The sequence below is a fragment of the Myripristis murdjan genome, chromosome 3 (genome assembly GCF_902150065.1).
Source record: "Myripristis murdjan chromosome 3, fMyrMur1.1, whole genome shotgun sequence".
In the NCBI taxonomy this organism is placed as follows: Eukaryota; Metazoa; Chordata; class Actinopteri; order Holocentriformes; family Holocentridae; genus Myripristis; species Myripristis murdjan.
This window is the reverse complement of record NC_043982.1, coordinates 16,544,226-16,566,687: the sequence shown is the minus strand read 5'-3', so window position 1 is coordinate 16,566,687 and position 22,462 is coordinate 16,544,226. Positions and strand designations below refer to the sequence as shown.

General features: G+C 40.4%; 1 protein-coding gene across 2 annotated transcripts in view; it reads right to left on the bottom strand.

The window, feature by feature from the left end:
• Nucleotides 1-22,462, bottom strand: part of kif18a (kinesin family member 18A) — a 41,935-nt gene that overhangs the window by 5,274 nt on the left and 14,199 nt on the right. For both annotated transcript variants that reach the window (XM_030046226.1, XM_030046233.1), the window contains exons 7-14: nt 17,709-17,885; nt 17,476-17,550; nt 17,199-17,305; nt 12,161-12,323; nt 11,553-11,717; nt 9,638-9,759; nt 9,236-9,525; nt 8,455-8,511 (exon numbers count right to left, since the gene is read on the bottom strand). In XM_030046226.1, coding sequence (XP_029902086.1) covers nt 8,455-8,511; nt 9,236-9,525; nt 9,638-9,759; nt 11,553-11,717; nt 12,161-12,323; nt 17,199-17,305; nt 17,476-17,550; nt 17,709-17,885 — 1,156 coding nt within the window. The remainder of the gene's footprint in view (nt 1-8,454; nt 8,512-9,235; nt 9,526-9,637; nt 9,760-11,552; nt 11,718-12,160; nt 12,324-17,198; nt 17,306-17,475; nt 17,551-17,708; nt 17,886-22,462) is intronic.

The following is a 22,462-nucleotide window of genomic DNA, read 5'->3' as shown; positions in this document are numbered from 1 at the left end:
AATCAGACAGTAGTATTTTGCTACAGGAAGACTAATGAGTTGCACCAGTTTTGGGTTTAAATAAATACTACTAAGCACTGGGATCAAACCAGTGTCAGGCAGAAACGATGTGGGTTGTGGGGAACAGACAAATTTATGTTACTTGCAGGTTGCAGATAAAACTACATTTGTTGCAAAACCAATAAAAAGCCTTCCATAATTTGCAGTGAAGTTCATTTTAATTACCAAACATAACACCATCAAAAGTAACTTCTCTGCCCCTAGTGTTGATTTAATTATTTGTCTTTTATGAGACTTGAAACAGAACTCACTAATGTGTCACATAGCCACTATGAGGTCTTTATGGCACAGGTTGAGATTCACATTAACTATTACTCAGAAAAGCATAAAACCTCCTAGATAACCCCATAAATAATGATATAAAAGATCTGAATCTTAAATGAAAACTGACCATTAAATAGTGAGTGGTTATGTTAAAATGCATCTGAAATGAAGTACATGCTGCAGAACCGAATGGGGTCAAGCTCATGTGGCTGCAGTGACTGCATCTCTAACATTATGATGACCATCACACCCATGGCATTCCCTAATGCTGCTCACTATGAAAAAGGCACTTTACACATGCAAGCATCTAGGCTGTGAAGTGCTGACTTCTTCTGACCTTTCTCTAACCCTGGAAGAAGAAAAATCAAAACACACAGAAAAAAGACAAAACAAAACAAAACAAAAAAGACACCAACAAGAACAAATGCGAAATCAATTTCCTAATAAAACAAATAAAATCAAACAGGTTGAGGAAAGCAAATGCATATATGATTAATTGATCGATACATTACCCTGAATAGCAGAATGCAATATTTAACAAATTTGAGTCAGAGTTCAGACAGCATGATGAGAGGACAGTGACAAATAGCCCTTTTCAGTAGCAGGAATTGTCCCTAGCAATAAATGGCAGCAGAGTTCCTTCAATCACATATTTTTGGCTTGTAGGGGATTAATACATGCATGAGTTGCTATTTCTGGTGGAGGCTGCACTGAATTAGGGTCGCCTGGTTGCTGCTGCCTGTTTTTTATAGTGTGCCTTTTCTGGTTGGTGGAGCAGGGGAGTTTACGTCTGCTGACGTTTTTCCCTGCCCTGCTGTGGATCTGCATTTTCATGAATGAAGCTCAAGAGGGATTGGGAGGGTTAGATGCTAGAGAGACAAAGAACAACAAATAGACAAAAGAGGAACGTGTGAGGGAAAGAAAGCTAGAGTTTAAGCAAACACCAGACTAACAGACATTTGGAGCAGAAAGGACAGCTAAAACCTTGGAAGGAAAAAACTAGAGGAGAGAGGCAGAGGGGGTAGGAAATGGAATGAGATAGCAAAGAGGAAAAAGAACAAGAAGAAACAATGAGCATAAAGGGGAGGGAGAGAAAAAGAAAATAAGGAGCATAGTCATAAATCTAGGTATGGACCTTTCCCAGTCAACTCTGGGGGGTTAAAATTTCCCCTCCAATACCTCAGATTACTCTGAGTGATATGCTGTTAATATCCAGTCCACAAAGAGTTAATGCTCTTTGAAAATTCCAGCCCTCTCAAAAAATGATCATAGTTGATTGGTTTGGCAAGCTGCAGGGTGGAGCTAGCTCTTATAATATGCTGCAGTGGCTAACATTAAGAGCTGAGGAAGAGATGAGGGATTGACAGAAATTACAGAAATAAACAGCGTCAGGATGCGGTCAGCACAGTTGTTCCATGGAGTGCTAAATAAAGACCTTGCACATCAGAAGGCCTGTGGTATTTCAATTCTAAGTAGTATTCCATTTGTTAGTGCTTGGCCAGCTTTTGAGGATGGCTGATAACACTGCACACAAGAGCCTTTGTGTGTGTGTGTGTGTCCGCATATGAGAGGTAGCTCTAGGGTGAAATTAAGATGGACACATCTTTTCAAAAATGCAGGTCTGGGTCAGTGAATACATAAATTTACAATGCAAGTGGTACACATGGAGTTATTTTATTAGTCACATGAAACAATCTGGTTAATGATTCCAATAATTTAAGGGCAGATAGTAGAAAAGGATTTTGTAATTAAAAGTCTGAAAGAGTCTTATTAAGATACATATTAATTTAGGCATACAAGACAAAATTATACAATGTAGTGCTATTATTGCAGTACAGTTGTACTGCATTACAGTACTGTGGGGGTATAACAATATATGGTGTCAGGATACTTCGCATTGCAAAAATGTGGTGATGTGCATTGTCAGATGTCACACTGCACATTGTGGAGAGCTGCACTCAATTGATTAAACAATCTAACAAAACTAGTGAATGGCAAAACAATGCAAACTGCAAGTTGTACTAACGGGTGCAAGCCGTGATCAGTACTGGGAGAGAATTAACTACCTTGAATGCCTCATGTGCACAGTTTAAGAAACTTTGGAGCACCGCTGCTGTCCCGGGGGCAGCGAGCAGGATGTGATGGGAACACGTCTCCTCAAAGCGGCTATACCGACCTTTTCTACTCCAGGCAGAACGGGGAAAAGACACCCGTAGAAAAACTGCTGTAAAAAGTATCAGAGGCTGATATATTCTGTCAGCAAGTGGGGGAACATTGGGCAACACTGATCTCTATTAATAAAAAAAATTAGAAATCTATAATAAGCAACTTGAATCCTGAATTCAGTGAACTGTTATACCCCTACAATACTCTGCTGCAACAGTAATATGGCTGACTCAGATTTGAAATTTGTGCATAACTTGACATCTGAATGTTCACTTTCATGCTTGAAAGTTCTCTTTCCCTGCAAATCTACCTCATAGCATACATATGAGTACCAGCTGCCATCAGATCAAAGGGGCTGATGATCAGGTGTCTTTTACAATAATTGTAGATACACAATATAAGGTTGTGGAGCTTCTGCACCATCAAGTGACTAGACCAGTCTGCATCCATATACAGACTCAAGAGTATGGGAGTCATAAATAGCATTTCATTTATCAGAGTTAGAGGCTATACTTTTACACCATAACACTTATGCATGAAGTTTGAAATCTTCAAAGGGACTAGAAGTAGTACCAGGCCAAACAACAGCCCTAGCAAACAAGGCATGCATAAATTTAAAGCTACAAGAAGTTGAAATACTCTGCTAATACCAACAACATGCGGTGGTGAGCATATTGCCTCACAGACATTTTTCTATAGGGTGAGAGGAAAGCAGAGAGCAATTGCAGTGTTTGGCTAACAGTATGGGTAGCTGCACACCGCATATGTTGTTTATTTGGACAGCAAATGTAAAAGCTGATCTTTGGTTTCATTAATGTGGTTAGTTCACTACAAATGCAAGCATTCAATTGTGTGTTAGCCTGGCTAACAAAGACTCCAGGGAGTAATGCTGACGCCTTAGTCAGCATCAAGTTGGCTAACATTAAATGTCTCTGGTGAAGAGTGGGGGTAGGGGTATTTTCCCAAAAACAAAACAGCCGGATCAGCTTGTCTGTTTTGAAAGCTCAAAATCTTGGCAGCTATCACAGTAACAGTGGATTGACATTGTAGAGGTGACTGATATGGTATCCCTGCTGTTGTGGCATGGCCATTTGCACATTTGAGCAAGTGAGTTATTACACATTAGAACTGGAAAGAATCTGGTAAAACTAAACAGTGCATCTGGGAATGACATTAATGACAATTAAAGTGACGGTGTAACAAACTTCTTCTCTTCAAGCAGCCTGTGAGCTACACTTGCCGGGTTATTTCTGTAAACATAGAGATAAACAGATATAATAACTATGAAAGTATTCAGCATAGTATAAGACTGGTAAAACCAAATTCATAACTGCTTGCTTTTGTGAAAAGAAAGCAGAAAAACATTTTGCTAATTTATTGGGAATTTATTTACTGAGTAATTTCTGGTTCACTATTCATTCTGAAACCATACTGTAAGGAGGCACTACATATGAAGTGATTTAGTGTTTTTCAGATGTCTAAAATTAAACATTATTATGCTTGTCTGTTAGGAAACAGTAAGCTAAGAGTAATGGATAATTTTAGCTAAATTATTGTGGTAAAACTTTCAGATAAATTTACTGGTAATTAAAGTAAACAGATTGGTGATTATACATACTTTTATAATAATGAATTTATGGTGTATTTGTAGCGACATAGGCTGCTTATTAAAGCGCAATTTAGATAACTGCTGTGAATAGTTTTCACAAAAATAACAGTGTTGATCTCTAACTTTTAGGGGATGAGCTTCCACTGCCTGCTACTTTGTAAATAGAACGTCTTGCAAGCAGGAGTGTGAGGGGTAAATGCCCTTAAACACCGTTAACCCACCTCTTCAAATCTCTTGTGTTTACACGCCTCTCCATGCACCAACTCACTTCTGGCGCATTAAAGTCACATGCCTACGTCCTTCAGCCAAGACAAAAACTATGTAGGGACAAAATTTGTTGTTTGACTTGTGACATGTAGGCATGTCGCTCTGAGTTATAGAGCAGGTTAAAAATATTTAAATTAACACTCTCTCAAAACCACCCACTGGGTTGCCAGGTTTCTGACATTAGTAAGCTTTTGCTGACTAGCACTCAAAACAAGCCATTTCCACTCCCAAGATAAGCATTTGCCTTTAATTTTGCAAAACTGAAAATCTTAAGGGCCTAAAGAAAAACGTTGCAGTGATGAAATAAGCCTAAAAACTATCCATCCATCCATCCATCTTCTGCCGCGTATCCGGGGCCGGGTCGCGGGGGCAGCAGTCTAAGCAGAGATGCCCAGACTTCCCTCTCCCCAGACACTTCCGCCAGCTCCTCAGGAGGAACCCCAAGGCGTTCCCAGGCCAGCCGAGAGACAGTCCCTCCAGCGTGTCCTGGGTCTTCCCCGGGGCCTCCTCCCGGTGGGGCATGCCCGGAACACCTCCCCAGGGAGGCGTCCAGGGGGTAGGGATGGGCGATATGTTATCGTTTGCGATATATCGTCAAAAAAATTCCCCACGGTAAGATTATGTCATCTCGCGATAATAACGATAAACTCCTGTTGATGACGTAATTACGTGCGCAACGCACTCGCCGCTGGCAGCCAGCAGCTCACACGTGTAGCACAATAACAAGCATGGCGGAAGGCGGGGCTGATAGCGAAGAACTCGTTGCTAAACGAGGCTCCAGCTCGATTATCTGGAACTGGTTTGGCTACAGTAAGTCTGACGTGGAGCAAACATCTGTCATATGCAAAGTTTGCAAAAAAGCGGTGATTACAAAGGATGCAGTACAGGTGTACTACTTAAACTTAATTGGTATAGTTTAGTAGCGTATTTGACTACAGTAAGTATTATTTTTGAGCAGTATTTGTGGGGTTCTCAAGACTGAATGCGGTGATAGATTTGTAGTCAAAAAGATGGAGTTGAATTGTTTTATATTTTTTATCGTCACTTTTATCGTTATCGCAATAAATGCCAGAAATTATCGTGATAAAATTTTTAGTCCTTATCGCCCCTCACTACCAGGGGGCATCCGAAACAGATACCCGAGCCACCTCAACTGGTTCCTCTTGATGCGGAGGAGCAGCGGCTCTACTCCGAGCTCCTCCCGAGTGACCGAGCTCCTCACCCTATCTCTAAGGGAGCGCCCGGCCACCCTACGAAGGAAACTCATTTCAGTCGCTTGTATCCGCGATCTTGTCCTTTCGGTCATTACCCAAAGCTCATGACCATAGGTGAGGGTAGGAACGTAGATTGACTGGTAAATCGAGAGCTTCGCCTTTCGGCTCAGCTCCTTCTTCACCACGACAGACCGGTACACTGCACCGATCCGCCTGTCAATCTCACGCTCCATCCTTCCCTCACTCGTGAACAAGACCCCGAGATACTTGAACTCCTCCACTTGAGGCAGGACTTCTCCACCAACCCGGAGAGGGCATGCCACCTTTTTCTAAAAACTATCCTTCTTTACTAATTAAGACAAGTTTTTTATTAATCAGAATAATACATGGACTTGCATCATTGCATTGTTCATTTATTAGCCCTGTAACAGGATAATCTGTTTTTATTTAGTGTGAGTTTAATATCGAGTGCTACAATTTGGAAATGGCTTACGAGACTGCCCCTATTTAATACAGCATCACCTTGCCAAAACAAAATTGCTTTCATCTTTAATTTCATTCATCCAACATTCTCATATTTATTGTGGGAATTGAATGTAAGCCTAATCAAAAACACACAGTGGCCACTGTGCTTAGACCACCTTTTGTCCAGAACAGACACTGTGCAGCAGAAAGGAACACAAGCTGCAGGTCAAAGCTGTGGAGAATGTCAGGGAACGCCTATCTGGGGGAACTCCATATGTTGCTGCTCTAGAGATACCTTGCAAGCGGTTTTGTGCAAGGACAAGGCTCAAGTCTTAAGTGGTGGGGAGTCAAGTGCACAATTTTGCGTATAAATACCAACTACAAGTACCTAGTAAAACTCTAAGTGCAAGTTGTAATGCAGATGTACATTTAATCCATTAGATATTATACTCCAATGATTTTGTTGGACTGCTATATGCACGGATGAGCTGTTATTGGCTGATGAAAAGATCCTGACCCATTTTCCTCAAAATTATAAGTCCAATTCTAAATCACTTTTCTTGCAAATGTAATGCTTCCATTCCCTCCAATAAATGACAAAGTAGTAAAAAGAAAATAATTACTAACTTTTCATACACAGTTCATTCCCTCAAGATGTAAGATATATTATTTCAGAATATACTATGATATATTCAGGAGGACATCCTGACATTTATTAATCAAACTTAACCATTTGGACACAAATGTGAATTTGCTGAGATGAGTGGGAAAAAAATGTTTATCACCGGATGTGATTCATTTCATTTGTCGCCAACTTAGTTTTTCAACTGATGTATATGGGGAATGCAACATGGTTCTGTATAGATTTAGTACAAGTGTGACTGCACCATTAGTCTTATGAAGCTAGCTAGCTTTATAGTTTTACAACTGAGCAAAATCTGTGTTTGTCTTTTATTGATGTACAAAGTCTCATTTCATCACTTTCTGAAAATGTCTGTATCCTTTCTAGATACATTACTAGTTGACTGGAAATACACCAATTGTAAGCTTAAGCATCACTATCCAAAATGTATTACTGTTAACCTGTGGTTACAGACCTAAATACATGTCAAAGTTTGAATACTATCAAATAAAGCCATGTCATATCAAATAAAGTCAAATTTCTCAGAACATTTTACCACATTAACACTAAGTCAACCTAAAATATCCATTCATTAATCATCTTTCTGTAACCTTACAAGACGCAATGCACATGGGTGGGTGTAATTTTGAAAAGTTGTTTGATATTGCAGCACATGCTAACAACAGCAGCACAGTGCAAATATGGACAGGTACAGTATACGCACATATCCCATCCCAACAAAATCAGTGCCTCTGCATGACAGAAAGGACCAGGGATGATTTTGTAACAGTAAGGTGTAACAAAGGGTGGAGAAGTACAAGCGAGCAGGGACAAGCAAAAGGCTTATAATGCACACATAAAAATCTGCCCTCTGCTCCACTACCCTACAACAAAAAACAAAAAATGATAGCAACCAGCAGTGGCTCTGCACTGCACTCATAGATGCTTTGAAGCTTAGTGTTAACCAAACAGACCAGAAGGAAAGTAGGGCTCATGTGAAAAGGGCAAAACTTGCAACACAAAATCCCTTACTGAAGTTGATTTATTGTAAGTTGAAGCCAAATGTTTGAAATTTAATTATATTGGCGACAAATTCCCTGTAGCTTTTATATACTATTTCCTTTTGGTGAACCCTGGTCATCTGGCAGCTATTTTTTTATTTCAAAAGTTAAAATTCCCACAGTGTGTTTCAATCAAATGTAGACCACCTGCAGAAAATATCATTACAGCCAATTTGGAGTGCTATAATTCATAAACGTTCTTGCTACATTTCCCCAAAGGTTCCCCATGTACACTTTTTCCTCTCTAAAAGTGGCTTTCAGTGTTCATGACATTTCATTACTGAACTTTGGACAAGGACAGGATGTGTGCAGCACCATATAAATGGTAAATCAAATCATATTTCATGTCTAATTTTTTTACTGTGTATACTGCTACTCTGAACAACACCATCCCTATAGATTTCTACACACGGAGAGAGAGGAAGTGTCCTAAGTGTGAAGGAAAGCTGCTAAAAACATAGCAAAAAGGGCAGAGAAAGAGAGATCTTCAGGGCTACAGTATTTCAACCAAATTTAAGCATTAAGTATATGTGTATGTCTGTAAGAGAAAAAGAAAGAGAGAGAGAGAGAGAGAGAGAGAGAGAGAGAGAGAGGAGAGAGAGAGAGAGAGTGAGAGAGAGAGAGAGAGAGAGGGAGATTTGGCAGGTGTGCAGGGGTTTAGATGAATGAATATGCTAGCAAGGCAGTGGGAGAGGTGAGAGTAGGGAGTGGAGTGTAGGCAGTTACCTTTAGGTGATGGAGCGGCCTGGCACAATGACTGTCTTTTTGTGCTTCTCTCTGCACCTGAGTCAAAGGAAAAAAATTAGGTCTATATTTTGTCAAAATGCTCTCAAAGGATGATGGCCTGAGTACCATTACGAAAAGCTGCATGTTACTACCCAACTCACTGATGTTAAAAACAGCCAAACTCTTGATAGACTGCATGGTGAGGTCTAATAAGCTTGTTAGTACTATGAGCTCTCAAACTTTGCACAACAAGAAAAAACCTAGTCCTATAATTTTTATAATATTTTATAAGACTTTTTGGCTTCTTGTATGTGCTTTTTTAAAAATTTAAATCCTTACACTTTTAATATTTTTGTTACTTAGCACAGCAAAGCAAAGTAAATTAGTTTATAGTTTGTGTTGCTTTCTCAACAGTATGTGTCTCTGGCTACCGTCTTCTATGAAATGTTCAGGGTTGACTTAGGGCACAAAGGAGGGGTGTCATCCAAATAGGAAAGGGACTGCTTGTTGGAGAGGCAAGCAGATATAGAGAGGCACAGAGGCTGCACGATCCTAGGGTGCCTAATGTGCCTATATGGCTTGACCTTTTTCCCCTTATTTATTTGCCACACAATTACCATGCAGCAAATTATTCCAAAGCAATACTTGTAATAGACCTCCGAAGGCACACGCAACATGGAGCGCAACCTCTGCCGATATATGTAAAATTATTTTCATTACAGGGATAATCATTTGTTTCATGAAAATTAACAACAGTATGAGAATGAGCAGGGTGACTCACTGCAGGGGCTATTCTGGTGGTAGGACAGGTGAGAGAAAGAGAGGACAGGTGCCAACTCGCTGCAGAACCCAGAGGTCTTTGCCTCATTTGTCTCGTGTGATTCCTTCCCAGTCCCCTCCCCTTTTCGATGTTGTCCTGCCCCTTCCTGGTCTGCCCAAGCCACGCCTCTCTCCCTCAGCACAAGTTGCTCTAGTTCATGATTCTCCATTTCATCTGTTGGTGTGACCAGCCCAGCCTCACACAACACATGGTAGTGCCGATTATGAGCAGGCAGCAGGATGTTCAGTATTCTGAAACACAATGTTAAGCCATATTTTTGTCAAACAGCAAAGCTCAGCGTATTTCATGTCACTCCCAGTTGCTTTAACCATACAAACTGACCATTTACTTAGTTAACCTTACTTCTGCATGCGGCTGTTCTCCTGATCCTGAAGCACGGTGAGCTGGACCATCTGCTTGATGTGTTGTTTGAGATCATTTACCTGCAGCTCCAGTCTGTGGCAACAGAGTTCCTTCTCCAAGACCTGGACAAGGAGAATTGAGATTGGAGAAACAAGAGGTGGTGGTGAGGCAATGGCCGTTCTAAAGGAAGACCATGTTGAGTTTGCACTCTGACAGGCAGAATTAGAAGAGACAACAAACTGGCTGGGGGTTGGCACTGCAGAGGGAAGCGCCAAAGTTTTGTTTTCAGCCATGTTTCCTCTGAAAAGCTGTCTGCTCTGGGGGCAAAAAAAAATCTCTGACGTAAGGGAACTACGAAACAACAGCAGAGAGAACATTTGACCAGTGGGTGCGTCATAGTTCTGGGCCAGTTCCTGGAAAAAGGATAAAGAAGAAAAAAATAACATGGACATGGTTTTAAGTAACTGACTGCTGTGTGAGGGATGAGTAAAGGCTATTGATTTATTCTCTTCAGTGATCCACGAGTGAGCTGGAGAAATAAAATGAGCACGGTTCTAATTACTGAGAGAACAGATGGGAAGAAAACAAAGACAGTCACGACACCAGTAGAGACACAGCCTACCTTCCAAAATAAACAAACAAAAAACACCAAGCACTGAGTTTTAAAGGAGCTAACCCTCATTGTAAAGTTTTTCCCTCATCAAGCCATGTTCATTTATTTTCTTGTTTTAACTCACACTACCTCATCCTGTATACAAGATAAGTATTTTTTCAGTCTGGTGTTGCTCACCATACACTCTATTGGCAGGTCAAAAGCCTAACACACTTCCAAGAATCAGGCAGAATTTATATCTGAGTGGTGTGGACGTTCCACTGATAATTTCACTGCAAAACCTGCTGTTGAAAATGTCTAACATAGTTAGCCATTGTATTGTCACACTGCAGGTTTTAAGATTGTGAAGTCACCAGAAACTATATATATATGTTACTATTTGGCATTCAACAAATGTCAAATGATGATAACAAATTAGCATAACTTTACTTGTTGTAAAATGGCTCTCCATTTTTTTATTTGAGAGTTTCTTCTTGTCATTGTTGTCAAAGAAAGGAAAACACTAATTTCTTATCATCCCTCATGTTATTTGTGCTTCCTAATCACAGAAAATCGCCATAGTAACAGGAGGGCCTCATTTGATTGGGTTAGTAAAGAAATTGTCATGACTGTGTTTATTATGTCTGTGTGGGGGACAGACTGATCTGTTAGACTGAAAAGATGGTGTGTGATTTCTGACACAAACAGTGTCAGTCAGGTTGTTGGGGGGATCTTGGCTTTTCGATGTGGGAGGCTTGTCAAGTTCTTCCCCTCTTCCGCTAGCCATGGCTGCTTTTGTCATGTGACCATAGTATGGACATGTTTGTTTTGAACTTGAGAATAAAACACAGTATGAATCTCTCATCTGTCTTTTCACTGCAACTCTGCATCAAGATGAATGAATTAATTCTTCCAAGATTAAGGAATTAATATCTTAAAAAGTAAGCGGTGTTAAAATCTTATTTCACTATGATGGTTAAATATTGCAAAGTGATGAACAGGTCACATGCATGCTGGAACGCTGGGGGTTATCCTTATGATTCTCAGATAAAGTATTTTCCGTTATGCTCCTAAAAATAGTTCTTTTCTTTTTTTTTTTCTTTTTATTTTAAAATCAGCAACTGCATCAGAAATTGGGTAGAACCATAAAGTTTGTCAATCATACTTTTATAATTTCTTGACAGTTATATTGTTTTTTAGTGCCAGCAAAAATGTGATGGTTTGCAAATGTCAGTTTTTGAGTTGAAACCATTTTGGTTTGGGTTTGCACTAATCCAGATTCCTTCATTAAAACTTTAAAGGATCACATATAGTTCTACTCACCTCTGGGGCCTGGGCATTTGGCCCCAACAACTTCATCTCATTTTCCACTCGATGAAGCCAGCCATCGTTCTCCAGGAATCGCACTGTTGCCTCCTCCATACGCTTGTGAATGTGTTGCTGCTGTGTGCGTAAGGCAGCAATCTTACGTTCATGCTTACAGGTAGCCTGATGGAAGCAATAAAAAATACAGTTATCGTAAGACCCCGCCCCGACATCTGGCATATTATGAAGACTCCAAAACAAACATTAAAGTTTTCCATCCCTTTTGTCTGAGAGCTTTCAAGTGCAAAACAGACAATGTACAGTAAATTGACCCCATATTTGGTGGAGCTTTGCAGGGATGAGAGAAATGACATCAAAGAATATAAAGTTCATGGATTCAGAGGTATTTCCCTTTAATATTTGAAATGGTGTTTAAAGCTGGGACAAACACTGGAGTTCAGATGGCTGAAAACAGCCAGGAATTACAGGGCACTGACCCGGTCCCGCAGGGGTGTTGAATGAGTAGCTAAAATAACTAGAAAGAACAGACAAGTGCAATGATGACTCAGCAGTTTGTTTCTGAGGCGATGAAGAAATCTGTGAATAGCAGTGTAAGCATCAGCTACCTTCTCAGTCTTTTCTTTGGCACAGAGAGATTGGGCCTGCAGGTTGGCCTCCTCACTGTGGCGCTGGCGCAGCTCATTCTCCTTCAGCTGTCTCTCAAGATCCAGCTGTTCGCTCCTGATCTGGGCCCGGCTACAGAAGATTCGCTGCAGAGCTTCTGACGCCCTACAGAGAGAAAGCAGTGCTATTCAAATATCCCAATTTCTACTGCACTTCCCTCGCTACTTCTACTAGCCTTAAAAAGACAACATTGCGAAATCTGATCCTCACTGAGAGGCAATAAATGGCAGACTGTCTTGAGGTTTTATGAAAACTATCAAAAATGACCTCAGCAATTTCATTTCATAATATGGAGGAACAGACCGTTAGCTCTACTGTATTTTTTGCGGTTAAAATAGAAAACAAAAGCGCTTTTCATGAGAGTGCAAACTGATATTTCCAAATATGTTCCTCCGGCGTTGACTCATGATCTTTTCAAATGTTTTCTATATTAGCCCTTACAGATCACCCAGCACAACTGCATATGCCTCAAAATAGTCTGTCACAGAGAGCATTTCAATTCAGATATGGAGGAAAGGAGGAGGATAACTACTGGCAGAACCACTATGTCAATCTTCCATCCCACTCACAGTGTCAACACTACCTTGTACAAAACTGCTTGCCAAGGTAGTAACATAAAATGGACTTGGCTTAAGGTAAAAGCAATCTAAATCAAGAAACACCTCTTATGTTATGGAGGAATTCAGAGACAAAAGATTCTTTCTAAGATATCATATTAGTCCGTAAAAGCTTAAAAAAGATTTTATAATACCAGCAGGTTTTGAGATTTGAGCAAGATGTGTTTAGGGGCTGCTATATCACATGTAAACGCTGCATTAAGTGAATCTGCAGATATGCTTGTGCCCCGAAGCTCTTAAAGGCCCCATGGTGTACACTTTTTCAGGGTTTTATTTTAACTGTTGATATCCCTGGCATGATATTTGTGGTTTTGAGCACCTGTGGTCCAACCGACGTCACTGCGCAATGCATTCTGGGACGTAAACAATAGAGCGAGAGAAGAACGAAACGAGCTAACGAGATACAGTAACTACTTGAAAACTTGTCGAAAGCGAGTTAATCATCTTATGTAAGATTATCATGGCTACTGCTGAGCGTGATGTTATACAACCGTACGTACTTGAGCCCGACTCCGATCCCGAACCACAGACGAAGTTGGCATTGTATTGCTATGGTGATGGCGGCGCGCATGGACGCAGCTGCCCCTCCAGGGATCAGCGAGAGTGAATGTTTCAAATGTTTTGCTTAACCCAGACGCTGTGGTTGCATAACCTACAGCCGAGAGACTTTACTAAACATCAGGGTAAAGCATGCTGCAAGAAATGAGGCACTCTGCTTTGATGTGGACTACACCAGCACAGGATTTTACCAGTGTCTACACCGGCATCACCAGGGAGAGGAGGAAGCGCAAGCGGTACGAACGTAAACAAAGGAGGGGGAAGAGAGCCGGGATCCACGCTAGGCTGACTTTACTCATCACTCGGGGATCCCAAGTAAGAAACGCTATCCCATTTTGTGTGCACTACGGCTGTATATGCAGCTAAATGACAAAAAAAGCTTGATTTGATTTGATTGTGTCGAGTTGATAAAACAGTCGGCGCTGAAATGAGCTTGGTAGCTTGTTGGTCGGGGAGTTGAGGCTAACTGGCTGAGCTTGCTAGCTTGGTAGCTTGTAGCCCGAGGAGCATAAACAAACTGTCTGAGTTGGCTGGCTTGAGAGTTGGTTGCCTGGGGAGGGAAGGCGGGCTGTGGGCGGAGTCACTGATGTAATAACCCAGAATGACATATTAAAACTCCAGGAAGTGCAATCCGCTCGTTTTACAGGGACAGTTTCAAAAAACGGGCTGTGTGCACTGCTCCATTTATCATAGGCGAAATGCATGGCACAGTATTTATGTGGCCCCAAGATTTCCCTATCACGCAAAAACAACGAAAATTTTTTTCAGGCCATGGGGCCTTTAAAAACCTCTTGTGTGAATGTCATAAACTGCAGTTTATGAAATATGTGATAACAGCTACATATTTAAACAATCTCTGATAAGGCCTGTCTTCCTCTGCAATGAGTGATAATTACGATAATGCAAAAGGTTAACAATGTATGCTTATCAAATATTTACAATTCCAATATTTTGTAACCGACTAGGATTATTTAATCGTTTTTTTTTTTGTTGTTGTTGTTTTTTGAAACTTTCAACTAATTATCTGATTCTTACTTTAAGCCCCTTCTCACTCTGTTTGGACTGAGTCAGAAATTTAAAATATATTTAAAATTAAGGATAATAAACATATCTGATGCAAGTTATTGTGTCATATGGAAAATGGAAGGAGAAAGACAGCAGAGGCATGCAGGTAAATAAGACTGGAGAGCTGTCGCTGAAATGTGACTGCACTCTCCAATGTAACCCCTGTGACGTAGGAGCCGCCGTGGCCTTGCTAGACTGCTGAATTTTTAATAGTGTGAGAAGCGTGCAGCCTCTCTTCAGACCCTCTCACTGTGCGAGTTGTGAATTCTGATGCCAGTGAATGAAATGTGTGGGCGTGAGACTCATTCAGCTTTTCAGTTCCCCGCCCCCACCCCACACACCCTGACAGATGCCACTGCATCCCTTCAAGTAGAATTGGTTGAAATGACTTAGCTGATTGGCTTTATATAAACATATGAATGTATACAAATATACATATATATGATTTAGATTAATATAAAATAACACAGCTGCTCCTAATGAAAACAGTGTGAATGCAATATTTAAATTCATCAAGCTAGTTTAAAGGTACAGTTACAGAGATAGAAAATGAAAACCTTTACAGTTTATGTGCTGAACTTTAAATACAATGATTTAGACCAGTGGTTTTCAATCCTGATTTCTAGGACCCAGAGCAGTGCTGTTGCTTGTGGCCCAACCAGGCAGAAAAACTGCTGTCACTTTGCATCCCTGGTATAAAACAGTCAATGATGATGAGATGGCTAGAATGAAAACCAGCTGGGTTCAAAAAGCCAGACAATTTTTGTGTTTAATGATTCCACAGGGTGCACAAAGTTAAATGTAAGACATTTTCAAGACCACGTAGAATGCAATGTAAGGCCTATTTCATGACTATATGGGCCAAAGTATGAAGGATAAAGAAAATCAAGATGGAACAATATCACAAGCTAGGCGTAGATACAGCTTTTCTGGTTTCATGTTTGACTCTGAGGCCTTTACACCCCTGTGCCTAATTTAAGTGTTTTCTCAGAGATACAGCAGTAGGCTTTCTGCTCCCTTCCCACAATTGGCTATAAAAACAGACAAAATGCATCAGAGTCAGGGCTCAAAACTAAGTTTTTCCACCACTTTCCAGGAACTGTCCCAGAAAATTTTTAAACCATCACCAAAATTCTGACTTTGTTATTTTGCAGGGTTTTCCCTGCCTTATAATTTCTTAGGCGCACCGCCTAGACGTTTTCACCGACCGCCTAGATCAAATAAACGAGGAAAGGGGGAAAAACGCACATCGATATATTCAATCTGCGGCTCCTTTAGGAATCTGTTGTTGATGCTAGCTTGGATTGTCCGGGGGGAGTTAGGCGGGCACTGGGCCATACGTCATGAAATACTGACAACGGAATTAACCAATCACTGCAGCGAATAGTTTCTGCTTGAGCGCTGAGAGGACGGCTTTCAGCCGCAACACATCCGTTGTAGGCTAGGCGGCGGTGGAATGTATGAATAGCCTAGCGCGAAAAACACAAGCGCTTGCAAATACCAGTGATCCATTGGCCATTTGGGTGACTTGTGTGAGGCGTGCAGATTAGCCAAATAAAACGGAATCTATTTTTAACGCGGAATTTGGCATAACAGCTGCACCGGCACCGCACGAGCCAAAGGGCAGAGAAACTCTCCAGGCTACAGCAGCGCACTGACATAGATTGTGAAACAAAATGAAGAGTCGCCACTTTTTTTTTCAATCTGTGATTGAACCCCCCCCTGCCGCCGCCTAACACCTAAAATTGGCCAGGGAAAACCCTGTTTTGTCATCTATAGTGGTTATTCACATAAAAAGACACTATTCAATTGATCAGGAAATAAATGGTTGTATTTTTTTTTTTTTAAATAACTGCTTTGACTGAAGATTAATAAAACTGACATTAGTAGTACATTTTAATTATGTATAATACGCTGCTTAGAGTAAGCGTTACTAAATTAAACAGGCCATAATTTCCTCTGTTATATCTACTTAATATTGCTGTGAAAACATCAACAGATTTCTTTCTTAAGCAGTTTATTTTTGCATATATCAAGTTTCTAACCATTAACAAAATTTCATTGTGATAAAGTTACAATTTGCCTTCACCCAACTGTTGGAAAATACTTATTTAAGAAATTTTAAAACTTTTTAGGCCTTAAATTGAGATAATTGAATTTAAGACTCATTAAAGACCTGTGGAAACCCTGTGTGATGCAGAATGCTGGCGTTCAAATCTGGCATGTTTTGCTCATTAATGCAGAACAAGAAAAGAACCTCAACCCTGCAAAAATTAATGCTGTGTGTGCTGCAAAATTTGAAGCTTTTGCTTCACTTAAGCAGTGATTATCAAATGTCTAACCAATGTTTTTCCTCGCTGGAAAAAATCGTTGCAACAGTTTTTTTTTTTTTGTTTGTTTGTTTTTTTAAATCATAAGAAAGATATGAGTGAGTTCCATTGTAAATGTTTTTTTCTGACTAATGTAGAAACAGTGTTTCTCTTATCTAACAACATGCCAAATTCCACCTTAAACTGCCCTACCCACTTCAGTATGACTTGTTCTTTACCTAAAGCCACCTGAACCACTGGACGACCACAGGTCCCCTTGGCCCATCTGTGTGTCACTACTCTGGCAAATGCAGGTTATGTGGTCTGTCTGTCTGCACTGAGTACCTGTACTACAGTGACAATGTTTATAATGCAGAAAAAAAATCAGCTTCTAATTACATGCTTTGGCTTGTACTCTAACTCATACTTACCTTTTGAACTCTGCTTGTTTCTGAGAAGAGAGTGTGTCAAAATCCCCAGCCACCAGGACATCCATCTTCTGCTCATATTCCTTCAGTTTTTGCTTCAATTTTATGATCTTGACAGAAGCAGAACAGGACATTGAAACAGAAAATTGATAAAACAGTCAGATGAGAGCCACTGATCATATTCATGTCAGCAGTGCACTGTTTAAATGGGTGGTATGAGAAAATTATGCAGATTTACTGAATTAAAGTATAGTCAATGCAGTAGTGTTTGTGCCATTACCTCTTGCCGTTGCTTCTCACATATCACCGCATACTGGCCAATGTGACTGTCCAAGCTAACAACATTACTCTTCAGCTGATAGGTATTTAGGTAAAGGAACAGAAAGACAGAATTAATTACAAATGGATAATTTATCTTCAGCTGAAATGGAATGCATAAGAAACTATTCAATCCAAATATCCTTTGAAATTACCTTCACAGTAAATAAAATGACAAAATTAGCATAGACTAACCAAAGATTTAATCTCCTTGGCCCTGTTGGCATACTTCAATGTGTTGTGCGTGTCATCGTATGACTTTGACGAGGGGCTGACATTGGCGATCATGACCGTCCTGCAATTGCCTCCCAAGGAGTCTTTCAGTAGTCGTGTCAGCTTGCTGTCCCTGTATGGTATGTGTGCTTTCTTACTCTGAAACAAATGAGATAGTAAAACAGTGTTGTTCAAAGTAGGAACATTTAGCATAGCTGGGGTTCACTAAAAGTGTCAAGACAGTCTTACAGTGTTGCACTTACCTTATTTAAAAATCTTTTTTTTTTTTTTTAAGAGAACTAATGCGGGATTAACTGAGCTAGTATTAGTTCTGCCAGCGGGACAGATAAACACAAATCCGACCAAAACTGAAAAGATAAATTAAATTCCAAAATGGAAAGAGGCAATGAAAGAAAATATTTCCTGCCTGTTTGTGCTGGTTGGAAGAGAGCAAACATGAGGTGTGCCTTACCACGCATTCTCCATCTGGAGAGGCTGGATGAGAGAAACTTACTCAAACTATACTATTTGGTGGGGACCACCAAACCTCACAGGAAACAAAACTCAATATGGAGGGTTCAGGTTAGTGTTACTGACATCCGCAAAAGTAAAAAACAGACACCCACATCACTGGCCTGTGCTGGTCACTGTGCAGCTGGTCTGTGAACACAGTTCAATTTCTAATAATGACATCGATAAACTGCAGCTGCTTAGGTGAGTCACAATCTCATGGAGACTCAAATGGTGAAAACTCACACAAATAGTTAAAGAGACACAGGAGAGGAAAATGATCTCTTCAGGGGTTTGCAGCTGCCTTAAGACCTCTCCCCAAGCACAAAAACTAGGCCTACATCTGGATTCAGAGACCTTATTATCGTTTACATCATTTCCATGGAGAGCTAAGGGGTAGCTGGACAGACTTGGCAAATTTCCCTCAATCAGAGCAGAACTTTATGAATTTATGTGTCTGAGCAAAGTCAGTGGTCAGAAGAAAACTACCATGGTTTGTTGGACTGAAATGTACATTTTCACTTATACCCATTTTAAGCTAACCTAAAACCCCACTACCATGTAGGACTTTAGCTCAGTGTAAAGATGTTAAACCACCATTTTAGTTCATGTTCTAGCCTAAATCCTGCAGCGGTAATTATTGGCTTTGGCTCAAACCAGCAGAGGTGTAAATATGTCAACAGCCACTTTGTGATCCATACGGGCACAATGATAGATGGCATGCTCTATTTATGTTGTATATGCTGTGTATTGTATAGGTAGGCAATCCTAACCTCAATGTAACTTTAACCTATGTAATTACCAATAAACCATCTTTTGAACTGGACTCTGACTTATGTTCTTACTGCAGCGGTAATGAGACACCACAGAGGTGGTTGTGTTTCACTCACATGAAGATTGTGACAACCTGTTAATTTGGAGGTGTAATATCCGTACAAGACTCCTGCTAATGTAAACGGCGTGAGCAGCTTTTTATTTAGCAGGTAGTCCTGGGTCCCACAAAAAAAAAAAGAAAAAAAAAGGCTGGCCAATATATTGATATTATTATGGATATCGTAATATTGTGATATTGCATAAGAGCTGTTTTTTTCTAGTTTTAAAGGCTGCATTACAATAAAGGGATGTAGTTGCTTGATCACCACTGTCAAAAATCTTTTGTGTAGATATTTTATGAAAGCCACAACAGTTGTCATACAATATTGTCATCAATATGACAGGAATTCGGTCAAAAACACTGCAATTTTTGAGTTTGTCCATATTGCCCCAGCCTATAGAGGTGGAATTAGGTATTCACACGTTTGACCAATGTCTTGCAGCCATAGCTCGAGTGTAAAATGACCACAGTCACCACACAGCTGAATGGATAGGCATGTGTTGATGTGAATGGGAGGTGCGAAAGGGCTACTCACAAAAAGAATGGCTGCTGGGTTCACCAGGAACAAAGGCAGCTGTGTGCAGCACACCAAGAAAAGAAAATATTCAGCTGCCTAAACAGAAGTTTGGATATTTTTCCCCCTATCATAACCACTGAAGCACCAATAATAGAGTGGGAGGTGGGGTGTGTTGTTGTCTATTAATATCAGGGGACAACGACATGTCCACAACTGCAACACTCAAGAATTGTGGCCAGGGGTACCACACTAATCTCACAGGCAAGAACAAAGATATTATTCCCCAAGAATAAAGCAACCTGGTGAACACGGATCACATTTCGACATGGCAGTCATATGTTTGTGCAGCATTTCCTAAATGCATATGGCCTGCTTGCGCCTGCTCCCCTGGGACCAGTGCGTAAAATGAGACGACTGCTTGTCAGGTTAATGTATGCAACTGGAATGAAATAATACCCAAATACTCAGTTGACTCTCCACTTTCCAGGCTCCTTGAATCATAAGGGGGGCAGCTGTTTACTTTAAATACCCTAGAAGCTTCTGTTCAATTATTGTTAACACATGATGCAAAATTATGATGAATCAGAAATGAAGATAGAGAGATGCTCTGATGAAATAAGTAAGTATAAGTAAGTATACAGTATAAGTCTGTACACAGCTTGAGACATATTTTTGTATGCATGCTACTTCAATATATACATGTATTCTGATCACAACGATGGTAATGAGAACAGTGAAATTAACGCAAGGATAGTTTGGGAAGAATAGGGGTCGTAACAAAGAAAAAACAGGGGCAGGGCCTCCTACTACGTAGCAATTGTGTCCACTTGTGGCACATCTTCCAAAAAACAGGTACAAGCTTACAACGCATTGGACTGGAGAGAATAGAAACAGAAAATAAGGTTAAATGCAATACCACTGACACTGCTGGGGGAGGGGGTGCAAAAGAACAATGGCAATTATGCACACAATCGCCCACCTCTAAGCCATCACCTCTTCTGATATAATTAATGGTAGACTGGTCAAATAATCCTCGGCGTGCCATGCTAAGGAGCTATGGTGCAGTTAAAGCGTCAGTCAAATGGGGGCAGGAGGGAAAAAAAATGTAGGTCATGTTCTGATTGAATTGTCCCCACCCTTATGTGTGAAAGTAACTTTTTAATCCCTCCCCAGCAAAACCGATTAAAATCGAGACATCAACCGATAGGCCTCTCTCTGCAGGGACAGGACCTCAGATTCTTGCAGTTTCATGATCATTTTTGTGATTTTTTTTTCATTAAAAATATTCTAATGGGAAAAAATGCAATTGTTTTTCTTCCCTTTAAGGCAGTTTTCTTAAATACCTGACTTTTCTTTCCTAATGACAACAGGCAACAATACATATTATTTTAAAACATGGAGCACATTTGCTTGTCTAGACACTGTCTTTACATATGTATGACCTTTGGTATACCTGGATCCTGTCTCAAGAGAAAGGACTAGCGGGTTGGTGAGCTAACTTTGGGCTTTACTGTGTGTTTCTCATGAACGTGGCTCACTTTTAATTGAGGCAGATCACCATGGTAATCTGTGCTGCATGACTACATTATCTTGCTCAAGAGTAGGTTATGTTTAGGCTATGGATCACCCACCTCCTCACTAACCACCAACATTGAAAAAAAAAAAAAAAAAAAAAAAAAAAGAGATCACCATTCCTACAAGATCCCAATACTGACAAAAGTACCGCATTAGCAAGGCAAGTACTAAAAGGAACACAACAGGAGGGATACTATTAAACTTACAGGCAGAGCTTTTTGTGTGGCGATATGTACACTACTCACAAAAAGTTAGGGATATTCAGCTTTCGGGTGAAATTTCAGGATGAACCTAAAATGCATTATAACCTTTACAGGTGAACTTAATGTGACCTTCTGTAAACTTTTGAATGCACATGTCCAACTGTTCAATGTTTCAGTACTTTTTGCACAAGTTGCTGTTCTCTAACAAGGAGTTTAACGGCAAAATTCACATCAGGTGTTTGATGCTCCAGCTCATCGAGGTCGTATCATTAGGGAACGGCTGCTGGAGACTGGGGTACCTCAAATGGAGTGGCCTGCACTTTCTCAGACCTGAATCCCATAGAAAACCTATGGGATCAGCTGAGTCGCTGTGTAGAGGCTCGGAGCTCTGTACCCCAGAACCTCAATGTCCTGAGGGCCGCCCTTCAAGAAGAGTGGGATGCCATGTCTCAGCAGACAATAAGTCGACTTGTGAACAGCATGAGATGTCGTTGTCAAGCTGTAATTGATGCTCAAGGGCACATGACAAGTTATTGACACTGACATTTTTTGTTGTGGTATATCCACCACTGTTGTTGGCTTTTGTTTCAAGAAATTGTTTGAGATGAGGAAATCACCAGTGTATGCTTCTACTTAAATGCCCTACTTTCATGATATAATATCACTGTAGCGTGAACATTTTACATTTTCCATAAATTTCACCCAAAAGCCAGATATCTCTAACTTTTTGTGAGTAGTGTATATAGACCAGTGGAAACACTCTGCAATCTTTGATGATAAACTAGATCAGCAATAAAAAAAAAAGGTCTGCAGCATTTTCAGGCCATTTGCCTGCTCTAGTTATAAAAGAAGACTTCTAACAAATAACAACTAGCATGAGCAGTGTTACCAATAATGAATGAAATCTACTGTATCTACTGCATATTTACTGTATCCAAGTTCTTTCACAGGGTGCCCAACAGTGATTGGATCTACATAATTGCACTCATAATCCATCACTGCAGTCCTGAGGAACATGAATGCAGCTTTATGAACAGAAAATCTTTTACAGAGTCAA